The sequence below is a fragment of the Lagopus leucura genome, unplaced genomic scaffold, assembly GCF_019238085.1.
Source record: "Lagopus leucura isolate 7727_CA_CO unplaced genomic scaffold, USGS_WTPT01 Super-Scaffold_810, whole genome shotgun sequence".
Lineage (NCBI taxonomy): Eukaryota > Metazoa > Chordata > Aves > Galliformes > Phasianidae > Lagopus > Lagopus leucura.
This window is the reverse complement of record NW_024962261.1, coordinates 8,709,645-8,733,897: the sequence shown is the minus strand read 5'-3', so window position 1 is coordinate 8,733,897 and position 24,253 is coordinate 8,709,645. Positions and strand designations below refer to the sequence as shown.

At 39.3% G+C, this 24,253-nt stretch overlaps 1 protein-coding gene across 3 annotated transcripts in view; it reads right to left on the bottom strand.

The window, feature by feature from the left end:
- HOOK3 (hook microtubule tethering protein 3) overlaps positions 1-24,106 on the bottom strand; it is an 82,336-nt gene extending 58,230 nt beyond the window's left edge. For all 3 annotated transcript variants that reach the window (XM_042866193.1, XM_042866192.1, XM_042866194.1), the window contains exons 1-3: positions 23,980-24,106; positions 11,075-11,160; positions 4,612-4,684 (exon numbers count right to left, since the gene is read on the bottom strand). In XM_042866193.1, coding sequence (XP_042722127.1) covers positions 4,612-4,684; positions 11,075-11,160; positions 23,980-24,036 — 216 coding nt within the window. In that variant the 5' untranslated portion in view covers positions 24,037-24,106. The remainder of the gene's footprint in view (positions 1-4,611; positions 4,685-11,074; positions 11,161-23,979) is intronic.
- Positions 24,107-24,253: the final 147 nt, after the last annotated feature.

The following is a 24,253-nucleotide window of genomic DNA, read 5'->3' as shown; positions in this document are numbered from 1 at the left end:
ACTCGTTAACAAAGACTATTAAATCATACAGTAGCAGAACACAACAGATACTATTTCCAATACAGATCGTCACTATAAAGCATCTTCCAATCCCTTGGAGATCAGCTCACAAGCACGTGGGATCCCTATTTGGTTTCATCAGCAACCTAACCAATTTCACTAATATCCACTGCAGATTTGTGTTGACATTCCTTATGTTAAATGATCACTGACCAGTCAGTTACAGCCATGCTGGCTGTTGTATAGCATTACATAGCTATTACACGCTATAGAGACCTACCCTAACTCTGCAGTATTAACCTGATAAACTGATTAGAATGAAAGCAGATATGATTTCCCTCAAGGTTACTAGAGAAAACACAAAATCTGACACTGCAAGGCATAAGGTTGTGAGGTGGGTAAAGGTGGAAATGGTTTTCTTCTCACCTGTCACATGAAATTATTATTTTTACTGATCTCCAACTTCCAAATTGAAGGTCTGTAAGGATAATATGCCTAGATTTCTCTCCTTAGGAATATAGCTGACCAACACAAGAAAAGCCTAATGTAACGGACAGTGGAAATGCTGTTCAGCTTGCGATTACTGACAGAAAGTAGTCAGGGGTTATTTAACCTCCCGTTTACTCTCTAGTATTTTGACAGCTTGTATTTATCCTTCTTTCATACATATGTCTGAAATTCTGTTTGTAGTGAAGACTCCATGTAAATTAATTTATCCTTGTACATTTCTGTTCAAAGTGTCTAAATGGGAACCCCAGTGTTCTGAGATGCTGTTCTACAGTATCTCTCCTGGATAATTATGCACAGAGGTATTTCCCCTCACATAGCTTATAATCAACAACCTTATAACCTCTGGAAGTGTTACTAGGGCAGACTTACAGTGACAAGAGAATTCTTAATCACTCAGCTACAGAAATGTGATTAAACTCCCTGGCTGCATATAAAAAAAAAGCGTATGCATAGATTCCACCACATTAAGTTTTTGCCTTAAACCGCATTCTGTCTCTTCTCTGTTATAAGTGGGGCCCAGAGAGAGACTGTGCAATTAGCTTTGTGGGTTATCCTCCTCCTGCCTGTTTTGTGAGAAAAGAAATCATGAGAACAGATACAAGAACATCCTTGAGTTAAGGGAGGGAGGGGAAAAAAAAAAAAACAACAAAAAGAACAGAGAAAAACGTATCTGTTGCTTATTATCTTTTTCACAGAAATAAAAGCTGTCTTTTGTAAGTATGTCTATAATCCCCACTCTTTTCATGCAGAAGGACATCTGTATGACAGACATGACAGCACATTCTATCTTTATCAGAAAAAAAAAATAGAAACAACAAAAAACTCAAAAGGCTGCTCATGAAGAAGTATTCTGTTTCTTACAGAGAACATGAAAGTATCAGGACAATTGTACACAGAAAACTAGCTTCCACAACTATACCAGTTGTCCTAGCTTGTATTATGGAATAATTCAATACAACCATAATTCTACTACTGCAGGGAGTCAAAGATACACCTTGTAGATCAGGTTAGTTGGATCACAGCACTAAATACTCAGCACTCAAATTTCACTTAAGATTCTATTTTGCAATGTTCTATTGAATACAAGGCATTCAAACTGCACTCACTGCAGAAAACCTAGCAAATCATTTGAACATGCTATTCAGAAGTCAAACAAATTCAGCTTACTTCTGGAAATATGGATAAAATTGTATTTTAAACTGATGCTGCAGTCTGAATGCTTAAAGCAAAAGTCTGGAAGACAAAGTCAGAGACCATGCACAACAAAGTATTTCCTGCTTACTCTAAGGCAGGCACAGCCCGCAGGGAATGGAAAGGGGGTGGTTTTCCTACAATTCAGTCAAATAATATATTCAGTAATTACCAAAAAAGAAGAAAAAATAAAAAAATCAGTAACTGACACGTGTATGAACAGTTACTGGTTAAAATTTCTGCTCTGTTACTGATATTTCTGTACTATTTGACACAGAACTATTCTTGGTTCTTCATTCCTGCAAAATTTTTTTTGCAACAGATTTATTTTCTACACCATTTTGTAATTTCAGTGAACACTGCTTTGTCTTCAAAATATTATCCTCTTCAGTATAAAATACTAATCTGTACACAGTTTCAACTCCAGGCATACTAAAGCGTTCAGCTTTTCCTGATACATATCAGGAAAGAGATATATATTTTATATATATATTATACTTTTTTGTTTTCTTAACCAATACATAAAACTGCAGTTAGACCAGGAGGGGTTTTTGTTACACAAAAGAAACAACAAACTGCAGAACTAAACTGATGCATGCTGTGCCCCAGAAATTTTAACCCCAAATACTGGACAAGGTGCTTCTGTATGAACACACTAGATAGAGAGATCCAGTCAGCTATAACATACAGAATGCTAGCTGACTGCTTCCTACTCTGCAAGCCCCCAGAGTTCTAACATTTTGCACAGACGGACATCCATCTGAGAGTTAGACACTACATAATTTCCTTAATGCCTCTATTCAAGTGGATAGGAGGGCCTTATGCAGGATGATACAGCCCACCTTATCACTGTTCTATGATGTAGAATTACACACACATTTTGTTTTACGCCTATTTCCTCTACTAGACTGGCTCCTTTATAAGCTTCATAATACTGAGAACATAATACTATTGACTATTATACCATGCAGCTTTGGAACAACCATGCTTAGTAGTAAGAATATACCTTGTCTCATTATCCCCTCTTGTGAGGTACCGAGTTAACCCAATAAACATTTTTCATGTGCTTCTTAAAATATTAAGAAAAGTTACATTAAGGAGGCACACAAAAACACGATGCCTACATTTAAAAACTAGTGACAAACCAACAAAGTTTACAGATTAAAAAAGCTCCTGCGAGCAAGGCTACGAGTCACTGACACACGGACAATTGAAGAACTCAACTACTGTTTACATACATATAGAGAGGAACAGATGACAAAGTATGGCATTACTTTTACAGTCAAAAACTGGGAGTTAAAACAGTACTCATAACATTTAATATTATACATGACTGGGGAAATGGAATATGAAAAAAACGTGCAAAAAGCTGTAGTATACTCTTATTTGAATCAAGAAGCATAATCAGTCTTAGGTTCTTATTTACATGGAAATATGAATGACAAGAAGGAATGATATCAGCAATGAACTGAAATTTGAGATATGTTCACACAGATTTCAGTCACACAATGAAGTCGGATTGAATGATTGCCTGGTCTTTCTGTTATATTCACACCTGCTAAGATTTAGAACCTGCTACATTAGTAGATGATTAAGAAAAAAACCTTCCTCAAGTTCCCTCAAAGAGTTACAAAAACTGCACTATTTAAATCTGAATCAACTGAAATGTTGTTTTTCTCCAAACTTCACAGCCAAAATTTTAATATTCCTTAGAAAAAAGCCACAAAATGATGTTAGGGAAAAGTTAAACCTTGTTATCAGATGTTTACTTGCAGTTCCACACACTTCGTTGAAAAGCTAACTTAAATTAATTGTTGTAATAAGCACAGAATAAATACAGCTGCTTTTCTTGCCCCCCTTTTTTTTTTTTTTTTATTTTTAAGGAACCATGTATTTTATTCTATCAGTCTACTACCACTGTATCCCTATCAATGTTCCATATCTTTGCTGGCAACCCTGTTAGACAAATCACTCAAGAGCCTAGACATGCAAATTACTGGCCAGGCAGAAGGATCTGCACTGACAAGTTTACTGATAACACACATGCAGCAATACTCTTCATCCCTTCCTCAGGCAGATCTTGCCTGTGCCTCTCCCCTCTGCTCAGCCCAAGTGTTGATAAGCCTGTAAGAAGTACAGCATTTCATAGGTGCAGCCCTTTCCTCTTGAGAGGCCAGGGGAAAAAAAAAAAAAAAAAAAGTGCTTATGGCAAACTCCATCTAACAGGAAAAAAAAAAATCAGAAATAAATCAGGCTAGAAATGGCGACTGAGAAAGGTACATGTATTATCCCATGGACAAATCTAGCCATACATAAAGCTTTGTTTATCAGGTTTTATACCAAACACTCCAAAGCTTCACCATGTAAATTCTGTTGACTGTAACAGAAAGTACTCCAATACCAAGTAACGCAAATGATCTAGCAAATAGGCTGTTGTTAGAAAGCACACTGACTACAAACACACACACAAGTATCAGCTCCTCTCCTAAAACTCAGTTGCTGCGCAAAGCCGGCAAAGTAAAATGAAATAACATTTTCCCATTTTTATTAAAATCAATTGGTTACTGGTCTGCTATTTTCTGCAGTCGTTTCTCAGAGCTTTTTTTTTATTTAAAGAAAAGTTACTTTCACATGTAATAGTAAAAACTTTCATATTTCTGTGTTTTTCAAATGTTAATTTAAGCATGAAGTTTATTTTAATATTTTTTTTTACATTACTGAAACAAACTTACAAAATGTTTTCTTCACTCAACTGTGCAAAGCTTCATCAGTGTAAAAAATAAGTACAACAAAATACATCCTAAATTCAACAAACGATGAAGCAACAGATAAAAACAAATGCTTTTATTAAAACACAATATTATATTATGAACTAAAATACAGATATGAGAAGCAAAGTAGGTAAAATACCTTTAACCTCCAATTATCTCCTACTTCTGTTTTGATCCTATTTAACCAGTTTTCATCGAAGTACACTGGATCTCTGAAATACAAAAAGTAGAGTATTTGTTAAAAACAGGTTCCAGAAACTAGGAAGATACCTTAGCAATTAAGCTCCTATCTCACACTGAGGTTACTTAAATGCCTGCCTACTCTGCATTCTATATATGGCCTATACAGAGACCACCCCTACTGCTCTGCAGCACAGCTCCATCTGCGTGCCATGAGTAGGTCATGCTTTGGAAGAAGCTGCTGGACTTCAAGTGTATTTCGTCAGTTCTCCCTGACTGTAAGTTCTTCCTCTTATTTCTCAGCAGCACTGGAGTACTGCTTGTTTGCACTGCTTCGAAGCATACAAAAATACTTAGTGTCTCATATATTACAGATTCCTACAGCTGTATTCTGATTGTAAATACTCTTCTTGTAAATGGAAAGCCTGAGAATGAACAATGTATGCTCTATGCATACACTGAACAATTTAAAAGTACCTCTAGAGTTAAGTCTTTTCTATCAAGAACACACTTCTCTATTATTTAACATTATCAGTTTAATACTATCAGTTTTTGCAAATCTCTTTCCACAGTAAACCTTGGCTAATAGTTTTGTGAATGCCTTTTTAAAAAAAAAAAAAAATCAGTTTTTCTACTGTCTGCTCTCTTAACAATGCAATCAAGATACAGACAGAGACAAGAAGAATGCCACTGCTCGTAATGTATATTTTTATTTCCATAAATTTCCTTCCTTCCCTACAGGCACTTCCGCTTAGCTGTTTGGTCAAGGCAATTCATAGGAGTCTCCTGCCCCTAGTAAGGAAAGACCCATATTTCAGACAAAAAAATGAAGCAGTCAGGGAAGAAAACTTTTTTTTTTTCTTTTTTTTTTTTTTAAGGCGTCTAAGAGTCAGCATGGTAAGCAGGGTTAGAGTCTCACAGCAAGTATTCTGATTTCTGGAATTACAGTGCTGCATTTGCTGCAAAGTACTATTAGATTTACAGCTGTATCCTCCGAAGATAAAAAGGTTCTACATTGAATCCTTCCTTTTTTATTTTTTCTTTCTAGGGGCAAGATGGCATGAGACAAAAGCTCAAAAAAACCCAGCAAGGAGATTCAAAGCAACATCTCTGCAATCATATATGCAGCAGATCAGCAACTATCTCAGTGATTATATTAGGGCCCAGTCTTTGAAGAAGAATCTTGCTCCTGATTCATCCCCTCTTCTGTATTCCATTTTCTGCACAATGTCTTCTTTGCAATGTACCAAGGTCTTTAAGTATTCCATCAACATACTCCAGTGGAGAGAAATCATAAACAGCAACATTTCTCTACTGACACATTTCAACTACTATTTTTACATTCTTTTACAGACTCTGGTGAAGATCATGCCATCTGTCTTTTATATGTGCAAATATATAGCTGGAAGAAAGGAATTACTAGTTAAATAAATGACTCCAAATTGCTCCTATTCAAAAACAGTATAGTTCAGCACAGACAACAAAACCTAAAAGTACGAAACAGAAAAAACAATGTCTTAGCCAGAGTTTCATCTGTTTTGAAGTAGACATTTTCCAAATAGCTTTTGAATGGCCTCTGTGCCCTCAAAGACCAGTAAGTCTAAGCATAAAATTAATTTAAGACATACTGGATCAACCAGAGATGAGAAAAGTTCCTGCTCATGTTTTACATTAAATAAACATATCACTTTGCAAAAGGTCTTTATTTCCTTAACTTTCTAATTACAAAAAGATCATTTGGAAAAAAGCCTGTGAGCTGAAAACACACAGACCTATCTGAACTGCTTCGACTGGAACTCTGGTGTTCAAAAAGGACTCTATTGTATTTTGGATTAGTACTCTGCCATTCACAAGCAGGCTGTGCTCAGAGATCCACAACTAACAAATGTTTGCCCAGCTCACTAAGAAAGCAGGTGCCTGTGCCTCACCAGCAAAAAAAAAAAAAAAAAAGAGACCACTGGGTCCTTCTTAAGGACTATATCTTATTATTTTATTAATTATAGTTGGTAACAAATTTCAGCTGCTTCAACATCACAGTGCCATTAATACAGCAAATTCTTGATTTACCATTTTAACTGTAAATAATTACTCCTATAAGCATAAAGAATTGTCTGCAAGCAGAATCCTACTGAGTGACTAGGGTAATGTTACATACCCCATCTTCAATAATAAAGACATAACAGAGGAAGAATGACAGTATTTCATGATCACCTCCAGCTCTGGATGTCTGCACATCAATAGCAAATGAAAAAATGTTGTCAGTTACTACTGCAATTAAAGTAACACATGCAAATGTGCTTACTTTCTTAATGAAGCTTTTTGCTGCCTACACTCTTATAGCATAAGGCAAACTTGAAGAAGATGCCTGGCAATTACATCTAAAGTAGGTGTGGTAGCCGTTTTCCACAGATGTCTTCGGTTTTTAATTTTAATGTATACAAATCTCATGGAGAACCCAAAGTCCAGAACCTGGTAAGCAAACCACTTTAAATCACAACAGCAGTAAAAACAGTGTCACCAGTTCCCTTTAAGAGCATTTTAATCCGTGTTACACAATATTCAGATGCATACTACAAAAACATTTTGCCAGGCTGGCATCAACAATCAAGCAAATTTAGAATGATCACCCCTTTCCTCATGTATGCATCACCTCAGAATTATTCCACGTGTTTTTATAATTTTAGTTCTGCCCTCAGAATTCCTGTTAAGATTCAGAATCAACATTAACAACAGCACTTTTCTCCATATTGAACCAATAAAATTAACTATCTGTAACCAAAAGTTTTCCATTAAAATTTCTAGAAATAATTTTTTATAAAAGGGTTTCCAGACACTCTTCCCAAAGCTTTGCTAGCTCATTCACCACTTATGTTGCAAAGAAGTCTCCCTCTGCTGAAACCTCAGTAATCATGAGTCAACCATACTGAGAGCTCTTGGTCTCCCTTTGTCACATCATAAGGAAAGATGCTGTTATTTCTTACAGCAGTGTTTGAAAAACATCACCCAAGCAAATACAGAAATTTATAGCAGAGAACTGAGCAGCCAAGATAAGAAAGTCCACCAGTTCTGTGCGAAGATATATGCACTAAACAAGGAAGCAGACACTGGAGCACCACTGTTACTTTGAGATTATGTGCTTGTACTCAGCACTTTGAACAGAGAAGGTTCTTGAACCTATACCCAAAGCTGGGGAATCTACTGCACTAGATCACTTACCAAATTCATAAAAACATTTGTATATCAATTGATTGCTGCATAGCCTCTCAGTAGCACTGCAGGTAATTGGGACTTTCCTTTATAGCAGAAGATACTTACGCTGTTCATGTGATACCACTTGTAGCAGTGCTCTACCACATCCAACTTATTTTGTATGCAAATTTTCCTTTATTTAAGCAACCATCTCTCCAAATCATAGATGCCAAGAGACAGAATTCTTTGAAAGAAAAGAAAACCAGCCCACTGAGCATAACACCTGATTATTACTCACTTTAACAGTGGAGCAGCAAGCTGCTTTAAGAAATATCTGTTTATTACAAAGATCCCTCTAGAAAGAACACTTAAAAGCATGGCTTTTGTATTTCACATGTGTCAGAACATACACAGTATGCTGCAATGTGTAATATCACAAATGAATATTTCAGTAAGAGGGGCACAACACACAGGCTACAATCAAAATACTAAAAGAAGAGGAACACTAAACAGTTTCCAGAATGGGATAAAAGGAAAATTTTGCTATTCTGGGGATATCAGCAGACAATAGGAAACAGATAAATTCTTCTCCATTAGCACTGGAGAATTACTTTCATTCACACTCTAACATGAAATTCAAACATAAAGGTTTTATGATAAAAACAGAGAAGTTGTCTTTCACTGTTTTCACCAGGACCTGTTTATTAACGTCAGAATCTGTAAGTAAAACACTCATGCTTGCTTACATAAATCACAGTTCTGCCATATGAACTTACATAGTATGCTTTTGAATAGCTTCTGAAGGTGTATTTCCCTCTTCTTCATGCAGCCTCTTAGAGAAATTTCCTGCAGAAAATCCTGCTATAGGAACTGACGTTTCTGCAGAATGGTCTCTACTTACAAACACAAGCTACTACCTCAGTAAAAGTACTGAGGAAAAACATACATCAAGCCCCCTTATCAACTGCTGATACAAGGCATGGTTTGTTATTTTTTTTATTCTCCGAAACATCCTCAGCATAAAGTAGTGTCAACTTCAACTTGTTTCAACTATTGCCTGTCCTCATAAGTATCAATGGACACTCTTTCCATGAAAGCGCAGGTTAAAAACAACAACAACAACAACAACAACAGAAAGTTTAGACACTCAAATCCTGAAGTTTTCAAGTTAATCTTAAAAATTTCAAGAACAAAGCTATCCTTACTCTCCTATGGAAGTATACCAGACAACCAGATAAGGCCAACATCTTTTAGTTTTCATTAGAACTCTGCCTCATTCAATTTGAGTTCTTCAATGACTGCATTTGCTTACTAAGTGCTGGGTCCTGCACTTTGGCAATAACCCCAGACAATGCTATGAGCTTGTGGCAGATGGCTGGAAGACTGTGTAGAGCAAACAGACCTGGCAGTATTAGTCAATGCTTGGCTGAACATGAGTGCTCCAGCAGTGTGCTTGGGTGGTCAAGAATGCTGACAGCATCCTGGTTTGTACCAGAAATAGTGTTGCCAGCAGGAGAATGGAAGTGATCGGCCCCTGGTGAGGGCATGCTTTGAATACTGTGTTTAATTTTGGGCCCCTCACTACAAGAAAGACATTGAGGTGCTGGAATGTGTTCAGAGAAGGGCAGTGAAGCTGTGAGAGGTCTGGAGCACAAGCCTTACGAGAAGAAGCTGAGGGAGCTGGCATTGTTCAGTTTGGAGGAGGCTGGGGAGACGTTACTGCTTTCTACAACTGCCTGAAGGGAGGCTGTGGCGAGGTAGGAATCAGCCTCTTCTTCCATGTATCTTGCAATAGGACAAGAGGGAATGGCCTAAAGTTGTGCCAGGGGAGATTCAGGATGGATGCTAAGGAAAACTTATCAGAAAGAGTGGTCGGGCCTGGAAATGTTCAAAAAACATTTAGATTTTGCACTGAGGGACATGGCTTAGTAGGAAATATTAGTAATAGATGGACAGTTGGGCTAGAGCTCTTTTCCAACCTTGGTGATCCTATGATTCTCTGATTCACTCACAGATAACTCTGAGGAAGAACTATTTTTTAAAGATTAATTAATTTTTATAGATGCAATTAAAATTGTTACAATTCTCCCTATTTCCCTTTATTTTTATGCATTATGGAGAATCCAAAATAAGGGGCAGCCATGCTGAAGGATAACCAAATTTCAAGGAATGCACTTTTTAAGAATAGTAGTCTACAATTCTCAATGGAGTAAGAATGACAGAGTTTAGGAGGGTTTGTGTCTCATTATCTAGACAATAAATTTGTCTTTTCACAATTATCTTGATGGGGGATTTTCATATTGAAGGTTAAGTTTTCAAGTGTTCACTGAAAATGACATCTGTTTCCAATGACGTAGCCCAGTTTGCTCCTATTCAACTTCAGTGCAAGATTTCTCCAAATGAGCTCTGTGAACCGGCTGTCTTGCTCTTATTTCTACACCTGAAAAACTTTTCTTCCATGTAGTAATTTTTCTTGTGACAGAGAGGGAAGCAGTACTGGTAACACAGAGAGAAAGGTAAGCTGGAAAAGCCTGTTCTACACTTGCTTCATATGTTTAAACATTCCCGGATTCTAAAATAAGTATTTTTCCTCTTAAATCTGTTTGATTACAATTTCATTAAGATTAGCAAGATTTCGCTGCTAGTGTCAAGTTTGAAAAAGTTGTGTTTCTGTGAAAATAGGTAATACTGGATTACCACTACACACCCAGCTACACTTCAGATGATTACTCACAGTCGCCATTCTCGATTAGACTGAGGCTTTGAATTAATGCATTTCAAACCTATTTGACCTTAGAGTTCAAGGAAACAAAACCATTACCTAGTGCAACATCTACTATTCCCCCATTTACTCTCAAGAATGTTATTACCTCTGGATACAATCAAGCCAACAGCTTACTTCACTGAATTTTATCATGTGAAACTAACTCCACCATTACCAGTAACTTGGGACCTCAGTTATAACCTAATTCACTTTTCAGTAAGATTACACTTGAATAAAGGCCTTCACAGCTTCCTAAAAACAAAACTTCTCTTTTTTCAGCCTTTAAGATAGTTATTTGAAAGCTATGGATAACTATATTTGTCATGTTCCAGGTTAAAGTAATGTCTAAACGAAGGATTAGTCATGCCTTTACAGAATACCAGTCAAATCTGAATCAAAATACATTTACATCAGACATGTTCATAAATAATAAATCTGCATGCATGTAAATAATTAAATAATTTCTTACATTTTTTGAAGAACCTGAGCCATCACAACCCCACTCGTTAAATCTTCCACAGTCTGGCATGGTGCCTCAACATTAAATGTCTGGATCTGGGAGAGAATGAAAAAGGTTACATGTTTTCATTTCAATGTCAATCAATTTTTACACATAAAACAAGCCAGCTACTAGCAAATGGAACAGAGTAAAACCAACACATTTCTTGCAGGAGCTAAGAAGAAATAAGCTTAAATTTAATAGCAAAATAAGATATTAACCACTGTCATAGCTTAGCATCTTTGTTTTTGGAAGTACAAACACTGTAAGTTTAACCACAAACGATGAAAGCACATTTGCAAAAAAAATTTTTTTCCACAGCATATTACTTGGATTTTCTCTCTCTTCAGTATTTCTGGAGCACATCTTCAAGCATGCTTAGGTACACCCTTCCCAGTGAACATATGAAATTCTGGTATTAGAAGTTAACACTAATTACACAAAACTTTCACAAGTTTCCCACAATCCTAAGACTTAATTGTACCCTAACACTGGACATAGGAGCAAAGCATAATGCTGCTAAACCCTAGCAGATCCATATAGTACCAGTGCTCTAGTTATTTTGGTGTGCTTAGTTAACAAAGTGACAGACATTAATTACAAGTCCATACCGTGACAAGACTCTGGTCCTCAGATGAAACTAACATACGTAAGTGTTGTTACTCAGAACTGCAGAAGAGGAATAGCAAGGTCTACGTGACAGAGCAGTTTGATGACAGAACTACTACACCTAAGAAATGAGCTAGGTCACAATCTTCCCTCTCTAGACTGTGCTCTGAAAACACTGACAAAACCTAATTTTCTGAGGAGGCCAGGTAACATCTTCGAAGAAAAGAATTACGAAGGAGTAAGAATAATCTCTTTTATAAATATTAATAAAAAAAACCCAACAACAAAAAAAAACACGTCAATACATAGAATTTTTGTATGGCTTCTATTGTTCTACTCCTTTTTCATGCTTACAGCCTTCAGGCTATCTGCAACCCTCCCCCCACCACCACAACAGCAAAGCACAAAAACACAAGGGAGAGCTCTTTTTTTCATTTCTCTTTTGATGTGGCAAAGAGCCTTCTGCTTCAGCAAAGTCTTTTCAACTGGTCTAAGGTATCCAATCATTTACAATATAATGAACATTGGTTTTAAGGGATATGGATGAGTTTTCCTAAAATATGACTACATGACATTTAGAGAAAATTTGCCTACTTCTCTCTGCTGTTATTCTCCTTCCAGAGAAGACTAGTCTTCTTAGTAGGAATCATTATCTGTATGCACTAGAGATAAGAAAGCTTGCAAGACAGCTTGCAACTGCAGGCTACATAAATTTCAGATAAAATCAACAGGTTTTTTTCTGTACATTATGTGCAATTTTCCTGCTTTACTAGAATACAAAATACTAATGCTAGTGTAAGCCATTTCCTAGTAAACATCCTCTAGGTATGTATCTTAGAATTCGCATAACAAAAAATCATATCGGTTCTTTTTTTGGTGGAAAAGACTCTCAAATATCAATGTCCAGATTTCTCAGTTACGTGGTAATATCAAATAAGCACCTTACCATAGAACCTGAGTACCATAATAGAAGAACTACACACTTAAAAAAAAAAAAAAAAAAAAAAAAAGAATACGAAAAGCCACATAACAGGATATAAAATAAATTGCTATTTTGCCAGAAACTTCTAGTTACCTAGAATCTCTGAATTACAGTAATACTATCAAAAGAATATCAAGGAATACTGTGACAATTCAGAAGCGCTTCAGACAGGAAATGATTTCTTTCTCATGAGAAAGTTTGCAGTGGCATCAATGATGCTTATGCTTGAAATTCAAGACGTAACAACATTAAAATTTTCAAGCACAAACATGAAAACTTCCAAGTTTTGCATATTATCCCTTTAAATTATCAAAGCTTTAATTGCTGTCTGCTGCACAACAGCCAAACAAACAAATCACCTAAAAGCTGTACTCTGCTTTTTTCAAGTACAGTCAAAGCAAAATGATATTTCCAAATAAACAATACTGACAATTAATTTCTTTACTCAGACTGCAAAGGAATCCAATGTCTTTAAATTCATTTTGCATATTGATACATGAAACACCTCCTTGCCTAAATAAAAGTGTAAGTAACAGATACTACTATATCGAGGCAGGAAGGGAGTTTGCTTATCCTATTTTCAAGTGACAAAAAAAACAAGGTACAGTCTAATTAATTTCATCATCATTCATACTTTATAAACAAGAAAAGATCAGAACTGCCAGTAAGGGCCAGAACAGGTCAGATTACCCATGTGAACTACTTATTCCACACTCACGCATGCAAGGCCACCACTGACGACAACCCTGCTTTATATTAGATGAGACAGATCAGAGAAAAATTCCCAGTAGTTATACAGCTTGTTCCTTTTGCACACATAACTTTGTAAGAAATACTACATGTTGTATTCCTTTCCTTTGCAGACAAATACATTTCAACTGAGATGTTTAATAGCTTTTATTCAGCTCCTCCAAAAAAAAAAAAAAAGTTATCTTTTTCATATCCTTCAGGCACATGAAAACAACATATTTCTTTTCTTCCCACCCCAAATATATAACATTTTAAAAAATTATGTCAGTGTTAAACTGCGAGTCCACTCTCAGGTCAGACCACAAAAAGCCAGTATGAAAAAGCAGAATTCATTTTCCAGAAAGGAAAGGAATGGTAAGAATGTGGAAATATTGAAGCACAGTCCGACTGCAGAGACAGCCGGCTTTTTTTGGTTTTTTTTTTTTTTGTTTTTTTATTTTTTGTTTTTTTTCTGCATGCCTCTGAAATGCTTTTCGGCAAGGCCTGCCCTCATACACTGCCCTTCCTGTACATTACGATCTCCTTCTGCCTGGAGGACTTCTCCCTCATCCCACTGGAACTGTTCCTGCTTCTTGAGAGTCTGCAGTACTACAGTTCCCCAACAGTTTAAATTCATGCTCTGTTATGATCCTTTTTTCTGCTTCTTGAACCACTATATGAAACCTTGACGACAAACTGGACGCACTAACTGACAGGGCAGTCTGAGGAAACAGGGAAAAACAAAAGATCAACCACTGCCCCACTAAGCCTTCCTGTTTTCCATCAGTTTCCACGTAAGACACAGAAAAAGTTTATGTTAATTTGTCTGTCCAACTTTTAACTCAGAGCACCAACATACGAGGCCATAAACATACACAGTCAATTTTTATACAAAACTTAAGAAAAAAATAGATTGCAGGTGATTGTTTCAATGGAAAGGGCTCTATTATTGGAACTGGACTGCTGCAAGGACTCAGGACCTCAGCAAATCAGAATTACAGTTCTAAATTACATTATATGACTAATGAAGATTTGTCAGATACTAGGGAAAGGAAGAAGAAAAAATGCATTTCATGAAAAATTATAATACGAAGGTGAGGACTGGACAGACTCAGTACTCAAAATACACTAGCTGAAGTTTAGGATGTGGTTGTGGTCTAGCATTCCATGAAGCTGGAGGAAGACGGGCACAAAAAATAAAGGACAAAAAAAAAATAAAAAAAAAAAGATCTCCAGCAAAAAAAATCTCCCTTCTCAACACTAAGTACGAAAGCTCTGTTCTTTGTGCAGTGATTATATCCACAGCTTGTTTTTTTACTTGTGGCACAACTGCATAAATATTTACTGTCTTTTCATAATATCTAAAACCTGTTTAGAGAATCTTAGGTAATAAAATACTGTGTGACTGGGCTAACTTATGCATAAAGGCAACAAAAGCAGCATTTTTACTGTGTGACAGGTAACAGTCTCCAGACAGTTATTGTGGAGGGTAGAGTACCCCCCAACACTTCATGATGCTTCAGAATTATTTGTCCATTAACTATACTTTTCAAATTGGCTATGCAAGATGACAACTCTCTGCTTTGTAGGGCCAACATCAGTAAAATCACCACAAATGGAACAAAGCACACAGCTGAGATGAGAAAAGCAGCAAAAACAAAAGGAAGGAAGGAACCAGTCTCAGTGGCATGCATGCAAATTGCAACAGGCTGTTTGCAAGAATACTTGAAAGAGCAGAACCTTTAATAAGGTTTTGTCACTTCCTTCACTCATTTTTCTCCACCTGGCTGGCAGCACTGCTATCTTCTCCTTGGATAACCATACCACAAGTTATTTTACATGCTTTCCAAGACAGCAGCAGACTACATACAGCAAACAAACAGGATTCAGACTCTCAGGCAACCAGGAGTTTTATTCAGTGATTTAGATTTGGGAATATTTTTATTTGTCACTAGACTCTCCTCACTAAAATCTCAAGAGTTACTCTGCACCTTCGTTAGGCACTCCAATAGCTGAATAAGGAAATGACAAGGCTTCTACGTTACTGGCTGTGGTGCTTCATACAGACTGCAAGCTCAGCTCCACCACACTGCTCTCTCACTTCTCAAAAGAGCCAGGGGAAATAATACAATGAAGAACAGGCAAACAGATTGAAATAAAGACGGGGATACGCGCATTTACCATCACAGGCCATACACTCAGTTTAGGGAGGTTGATATAATTTATTGTCAATTAATAACAGAACAGAGCTGTGGGAACTAAAAACAAATTAAAAGCATCCTCCCCCCAACCATTCCCTTCTGCATCCTCCCCCAGGCAGCACACGGGAACATGCAATGGGCACTGTGCTCAGCCCATAGCACTCCACCTGCATCACTCCTGCTCAGCCTCCCCACGCTCCGACACGGCTCCCTGCCATGGGCACCTCCACCCCTTGTGCAGCAGTGGCTCCCCTGGCCCTCCCACCCCACCACAGGTCACTCCCCATGGACATCTGATTAAGACAGTGAACAGATAGGCCTGCTGATGAAAAAACAGCACTAGGGAGCATTTGTGATAAACCTAACATTCAACACATAAAATGAAGGCCTAACACAGTTAAGCCTAAACCAACAGTTTTTTGAGTTTTCACTTACTTAATTGTTTTTTATTTAAAAGTAATGCTTACCACTGATACTTCATATTATTTTTCTCAAAATACAAGCTATTAGTCAGTGCAAAACTGCGAGAGTAAGACTCTAGCACATTCTAATTTGTAGGGCACGTGCGGTCCACTAAGCACCAAACACCTCCTAAGACTAAAAACAGCTTTTCATGGAAGAAGATACAAATGGCACAGCCTACAGGTGAACAAACAATTTCCTCTGCTGAGCAGAGTGTAAAAACTTACACAGTATACTGAGTTGGTCAACTCATGTGATTTCAGCAGCGGAACATTACCAACCAAACACAGGAAGTTTATTAGTTTCAGTACTCTTAACTTACGGAAGCCAATATGGCAGTATGAACCATATGACAGGGGTGCATTTTTGCCAGAGAAGGAAAATATAACTGTTCTCTGAAAGCAGACGTCAATTATAAGAAGCCAAATAGGGCTCAGTGAACAAAAGAGATAAGCTCCTTAAATGAAGATTGCTAGACAACTAGAGACCAGAACAGCACCAGGCAAACACGCCCAAATTGATCCCTGTTATGATAAAGTAAGGCAAAGCAAAGTCTGTTAACTTCTTGGATAGCAGTTAGAAAAAGCCTAGCATTCTACTAGTCCAAGTAGAAATGTAATTCTACCATTAATTTAAAAAAAAAAAAATTGATGAACACAGACGACAGCCTTGTTGCTTCGCAAAATACAGGAAAAAAAGAATACTTAAAATGTACAGCTCCACCCTCTTGCAACTATAATTTAGATGAAAAGTGCTGGCTCTTGATAGGTGGAATAAATAATTCTCCTCCAAAGGCGCAGAAGATGAAGCCAACAACACCAAGCTTCACAAATCTGATCAGTGTAGAAACTGTCTTCACAAGATCACAAGAATACAACAGACTTATCACCTGAAAAACGGGATTCAGAAGGAGATGGCAGTAAGTCTTCATCAATCTGAAATTTCAGCCTTAACAGATTCTACAATGGGTAACATAGATGTAGCACACCGCTAAATTTAGCATATCGTGCAGTCCAAGCCTCCTCCACTTCTAGGAACTTTATTTCAGTAAACATTTCTCTGGGCTTTACCTATGCAGAACATATCTTGTCAGAGGATGACCAAGTCTCATGATTCCTTAAGAAAGGCAAGAGACACGATGAAACAGGCTGCCATCTTTTAGTATTGTCCATATGATGAGATCAGCTAAACCACAGTAGACTGTATAAATCCTGTTTGTTTTTGTTTTCCTCCCAGTCACTGTAGTGGCACTAGAATTGACAAAATATCCATAATCTCTGCTGCAGTTAAACACATACCTCTATTTATTCCACATAGGGATTAAACTATGGACACCTTGCTGCCATGGCAACCAAGGTCATGCAAAGGATTGTTTCATCCAACTCCAGAATAGAAGGAAGGCCCATTTAACATTTTGCAGCTCTGGAATCAATAAAATGCCCTCATTTCCCAGATCTTCTAGTGCCCATCATGAATGGTACAGATGTGTGCTTGGCCTCTAGTTTAGGTACCTAACTTAGCTATCCTGAGAGATGTAGCTCAAAACAGACAACAAGACTTCCACAGACAAAAGAAAGCAGTGCACAGAAGCTTGCAGCTAAAGGTATGAAAGAGCCATACCATTTCCAGGGCTTTATAATCCCATTTATAATGCACTTATTCGTGCAGTACTTGCTCCACTACACACAGCACTTCAAAACCATTTCCTGCACAACCCTGTGGAAAAGCCACAACCCTTTATGTCTCAAGGTACTTCATTCAAACAGCTCCAGGCCTGCATTCACTGCTTTCGTCTTTCGTCTGCCAGTGCAAGTGTGTTGGGGGCTAGAGCACCCACTCTGACATCAGAGAGCCTTTCCTTCCACCAAAGCTTTCTCTTCCTTTCCACGTTGTCTCCTGCTCATTAGCCTGAATGAGAAGCACTGGAGACGTCACAGGAATGATTAAATCACACCAGGCAAAAGCAGTAAGCTGGGAGAACCGCATGCACGCACTCTGAGGCAGGAAGCCATTGTCAGTAGGCTGGATCGCCTATTCCCCTTCCCTGGGTGGCAGGACATGCCAGGCTCTGGGCAACACAGGCTACCAAAAGGACACTTCTCCACACTTCCAGCAACACGATCCTCCCTCAGCCTTATGCTAGCATTATTGGTCAACAAACTTTTTTTAAATTTCATTTGCAATTAAAGACTCAGTCTTGCAATTTGAACTGATTAAGCAACACTGACCTTTAAAGCTAGAGAAAACCTAAGTTAGTTAAGTCTCTGAAGCAGGAGAAGAACTTCACTTAGAAAAGTCTTTCTGAACTGTCATAGCACTGAGTCCTTAGATCACCTAAAAGAGTAGGCAGCAGCAAAACAGTGTCTCATGTCCTTTTTGTTCTCCCTCCCCTACTGCACAATTAGAAGTGCATGCAATTGCTCTGCTGATGTCAAATGCACTGTAACAAAGAATTTCGATGGTCCAGGAAGAACAGAGCATCAGAATATTCATCTTCCAGTTCAAGAGCCTCAAAAAAATCCCACAATAATGACAAATGAGCCAAACACACAATTCAGATATTTTTCAATTAACTATTTAACTATCTCAAACAGATGGGAACAAGATTGTCCCCTCACCTCCCATCTTAAGATGAGTAAATTAACAGTTGTTTCCTCATTTCCTTTGTACTGCTTAAAGTTCATGGTTCTCAGCAGACAAACCCGCTTCTTCTCCTGGCAGCATCTCATAATCCACAGGGAAAAATGAATGGGCAGAACTGAGACAGAGCACGTACTGAATCAAATTGCAATGCCTTTTTTTCTTCAGAGATTATTCAGAGAATCTTCAGATTCTTCAGAGACTTACTCAGCAGTTCTTCAGAAAGAAGCAAATTGGGAAAAAAAAAAAAAAAAAAAAAAAAAAAGCAAAATTTGGGACAAGGCCATGACATACTAAAAACTAACAAAGACTAAAAAAGTAAACATGAAGAGTATTGTCCAAAACTAACAAATCCTCTGTTTCAGAGGATTTGAGTTTCCACTCAAAAGAGTGGAACAGTAAACTTTGCCATCCTCCTACTTAGAGGCCACTAATAATGATAAAGGCTTACTCTACAGGTCTGTTGCAGCAGATGCAGCTGGGCCAGATACCCCCACCTATGCTCCACAAAAGCTGGCAAGCTCTGTGTTTTCTTCTCTCCAAACAGTAACATATGTAACATATCCAAAGGACTTTCTTCGTCTGCCCTCATCACCAGCACAAGCAGCCACTACTGAAATTTGATGACTTCTCTTCAACAGGTAAGAATTGCTGATGCAACAGTATCAACAGAAGGAAATGAAAACCTACAACTTTGTGGTCAGCGATTAAGGATTGAAAGAGCACAAACAGGCTTAACTAGTTTCAATCTTTGCATCCATTTGCAGAAATCAGATGAGTTCTTAAAAGCGCAAATGAACAAGGATCAAGAATAGCGTAGTTCAAAAAGGAGACATAATTGGACAGCAATGGAAAACACATTTTCACTAGCAAATTCTGGTAGCACTGGTCCTCTCTGTAAAAGGAGCCCAAACAATGTTTACAAGCAGACTTCTTGAAGAGTAAAAAAATCTCTATTTCAGCACTTGCTCACGCAGTCTCTAATTTTCAGACTAGCACAAGCAAACGCTTCCAGCTGGAGATAAGGCACCACACAGAAGACAGATACACTATACTGAGACTGTCCAGCCAAAACGGAGAAAGATCGAAGAACTGTCACCACATAAATGGCTAGATGTGTTTTTCAACTGAAGAAAGCCAGAACAGTGGTCTTGTACAGCATTTAAAAAATTCAGTTATCATAAGGCTTTAACATGTTTACCAGGAAAACTATATCTGGCCTTGAGGGTTGGAAGAGAAAGCAGAAGCAGGCAAGACAGCAAGCAGACAACTTGGTGAAGGCAGCATATGGCAAAACAAGTTACCTACCAACATGAAGGAAAAAAAGTTCATAGCAATGACCTCTTTGAGGAACTGTGCTGTTTTTACACCAAAGCTATTATTTCTATGTTAAAAAAGAAAATTTATCAAATTATGTGCCAGAAAGCCCATAGACACCACAATGATTTCAGATATTGGCACATTACAGTGCAACTGCCACATACACATTTGACAGCTCTCCATGTTTTATGATATGACTCAGTGATGCATCTGAGTGAAAAGCATTCCTAGCACTGAACACAAAGCAAAACAATCCAGATAGTCATCTGTGAACTAGTCACAAGTTTTAAAGAGAAAAAAAACGTTGTGAATCTGTGTTAGATACGCTGAAATGATCTTAAACTCATTGCAGGCTTATCACACTGCCATGTTTTTCTAAACAGCGTTGGCTGTAGTACTGCATGGATAACTATACTACAGTGCCTAGAATAGTCTCAGGAGAGGCTCCTGGGAGATTTTTGGTAGGGTAACAGTTCTGCAATTACACCAGCCTGCAAACACCACTCAAGTATAAATAACAGCTTTGAGATGTCAGTAGTAGAGCTCCAGTCCTTCACTGATCACTCTAGGTACTACTACACTGGCTGCCTCAGAAGATCATCATGATCACCTGCTGAAATGGAAGGAAGCAAAAGCTCGCTCAGCTTAACATCCCACACAAAAATTATTCAGGAACCCACACCACAAAGCTCTTGGAGAGGTAAAAGGAGGTGGGGTGAAATAGTAAAGAACAAAACACATTCACAAGTAAGCAGTTTGCTATAGCTTAAAGATACCAGAAAAGGAACCTCAGCCACACATGGGGTAAGATTTGAGGAACACTCTCAGTTATTAAAATCATGAGTTGGCAGAGGGAGGAGCAGTTTCAGCTCACCTGTGCCTGAGCCACCAAACAGTAGTGTTGGCTGAACAAGTTCTCAGACCTGTGGAAAGCCTTATCTGCTCTACTTAAAACAGACAAACCTGTTCAAGTACCTCTGCATGAATGCTTAATCGGGGAGGTTAAACCAGTTCTTAACTACAGCCACCTTCTCTAGCACAATGGAGGAGAGTGGCCACCTGAGGCATAAACTGTAATTAAGACAACTCTGTTTTCCCTTCTAAATGAGTGGTTTCCTGAGAATCATCACAGGACTTGGGAGAAAAGCCAGGCAAAAAAAACAAACAAGCAAAAAAAAAAAAAAAAAAAAAAAAAAAACCAAACTTTTTAAAAAAAAAATTTTAATGGGGAAAAAAAAAATTTTGCCCTTGTTTTTTTTTTTTTTTTTTTTTTTGCAAGTTCCGTGTTTTGGAAGAAACAAAGGCCACCTTTCTTCTTCACTTTTTTTTTGTTTGTTTTGTTTGTGTTTTTTTTTGTTTGTTTGTTTTTTTTAACTGAGACAGCTTCAAATCTACAGTTACACAGAAATACTGAAGTAGTAAAAGTAACACCTAATGCCATGCATTTATTCAGTCAGAAAATGCACTAATTTTAATGCTTTTAGATAAGGATTTACTAATATTTCGCTCACCGAAAAATAAGGAGCTGACTTCTTGCTTAGCTCAATGGGAACGGTTGGAAACATAAAGGGACCTGCACAAACCATTACTACAGACTCCACTAGACAAGCACACAGTTTAAGGACCAAATATCATAAGAGCAAACTACTGCTCAAATCTGTCATGACCACATGACTGAGTGGTAACTCCTATACAGTTACTAACCCCCACGAATGGCTTAACATTTCAAAGAAACTGAAAATTTTCAATGTTAACAATGAAGTTTGGTGATTGACACAACTGAATTGCTAACTGGCAACCTTAAACACAGCAAAGAAAAAATTACCAGCTGGTTCCACTGGTTTTTAGAATAATCCAAGACAAATCAACATTAGCTTTACTGATGTGCAGCAGACTTCTGTCCCAGCTTTGTCTGGGATACAGTGTACTTCGGATTTAAAGATGAGAATAGTGTCGATAGCACACCAACACTCGAGCTGCTGCACAGCAGGGCTTACACTAAGTCAAGGACACTTCAGCTCCTCTCCACCGAGGAGGTTGGGAGGGGGGCACAAGGAGCTGGGAGGGAACACCACCAGAACAGCTGCCTCACCCTAGCCAAAGAGATGTCCCGTAACACACGGTATCGTGCCGAACAACAAAACCAAGGGGAGTTGGCTGACGGGCAGCCACTGCTCAGGGACTGAGTGGGCCCTGGTTGGCAAGTGATGAGCAACTGCATTGTGCATCATTCTTCTGAATATTCTTCTATCACAGCTAAGTTATTTGTACTCCCTTTTCTGTCCCATTTAACTGTCTTTACATCAATCCACGAGTTTTTTTTTTTTTTTTTCTGATTGTCTTTCCCATAGCATCGGCAGGGAGTGAATACCTGATGGGTTAAACCCCCAAAGCTGTCCTGCTCTTTGCAGACAAGAACTGCTAACTCTGATTTATATCAAGAGTAACCCAGCCTCCATTGGATCTGAACACATGGAAGTGTTGACAAGACAGGCCTTCAGAAAACATATATGTGTTTAGATCACGTTTGGTTGTAGAAAGAATTATTGCAGGGAGGAGGAAAGCAGCCAATGCCTTACTTCTCTATGTTCTGCCTTCCCCCTTACTGGCATTTTCTCAAGTCTATTTTGCCAGACTATGACTGGGTAACGGGAAAGATCAACACTCCACATTACTCCTACTGGACCAACAAGAGAAAATTCAATCTCTTTGACAGAAAATCCTGCAGCAGCTCACATGTTTAGGTACAGCAACCTCATGCTTAGAAGTAAAGATCTCATCTACTGGTTACCTGGAAATCTGGGGAGTTACAGAGGCATTGGGAATGTGGGCACCTGCTAGGCGTGCTTCTAAGCTTATGTTTTTCTCAGAGGCACAGCTGCTCTTTCGCCACAGAGAACCAGAAGCACGTATCCGATAGGTGAAAACAGATGCTGGCAACGCATGTGAACAGGTCTTCTCCCATGACCCCAAAGGGCCTTCCTCATCCTTCTGGTGCTGAATCCTTCTCTGCTAGGACTCACACACGTCTACTTCCTTAAATACTACCAGCAAGAGGACTTCCACATCCAGCATCTGAGAAAGAGCAAGGGGAGCCAAAAGCAGGACATGTGACCAACCACTGCAAAAATACAAAGACTGGCAAGGATGCAAAGGAAGGAAACCAAAACAGATACCTCCGACCGCATACAGCGGCGATTGGTGCAGCCAGGTATTGCACATAGATCCTTCCCCAAATTCTCAGCCTCCTGCCCTTTCCAGGCCGCCTGCTCACTTCTAACAGCCGTACTTCCATTGCTCTCCTCCTTTAATTTCAGAGACACATATCCTATTGTTTCCCAAGTAACCTGTCACCATCATAGCCACATTCAGCTCTGACTTTACACAATCTAAACTGAAGGCAGATTTCAGCCATCGCCTCTAACAGAGGTTATTCCCATGGCAGCGCAGGGAGGAAACCCGCTGACCCCAATGCTTCCCAACCGCAGAAATACAGCATCGTAGGTGTGCTACAACCACACTCCATGCAGCTGCAGACCCAAGGCCAACATCCCCTACAATCAACAGAAAAAGGCAATCCTTAGGATGAGTCCATTATATCTCTGACCTCCCGAATCCCTGCGACTGGGGCTAAAGCATCGCTTAGGAATACGGGAAGAAACGCAGACGGACAGAAAGCCGTAGGCCGGCCAGGCGGGCCGGGCTCTGCACCGAGTTCCTCCGCACGGAGCCGGGCACCTGCCCGCCGCAGGCCCCGCTCCCTCCGCCGTGCCGGTGGCGGCGCCACGGGGCGCCGGCTCCTTTGTTACCGCGGTGCGGATACAGAGCATGAAGGCAGGGCCACAGCGCTCGGGCCGGGGCGCGGCCGGCAGAGGAAAGCGGAGGCCGGGGCCGGAGCCGCGGCCCGTGGCTCGGGCGCGTCGGGCACTCACCCAAGTGAGGAGACTCTCGCCCAGCTCGGCCCGCTCCAGGCTCTCCACGTTGAACATATCGGGGCGCTGCCCGGCGCGGTACTGCCGGCGCTCCCTCCCTGCCACCCCTCGTCTACCGTTGACCCGTCGCGGCTGGGCCGCCGCGCGGACACGTCACTACGGCCCGGCGGCACCGCCCGCCCGCGCCTGCGCCCTGCGCCCGCCTCTCCTCCCTTCTCCTCTCCTTTCCTCTCCTCGCCTCGCCGCACCGCGACGCTGCTGCCGGGGGGCGGGG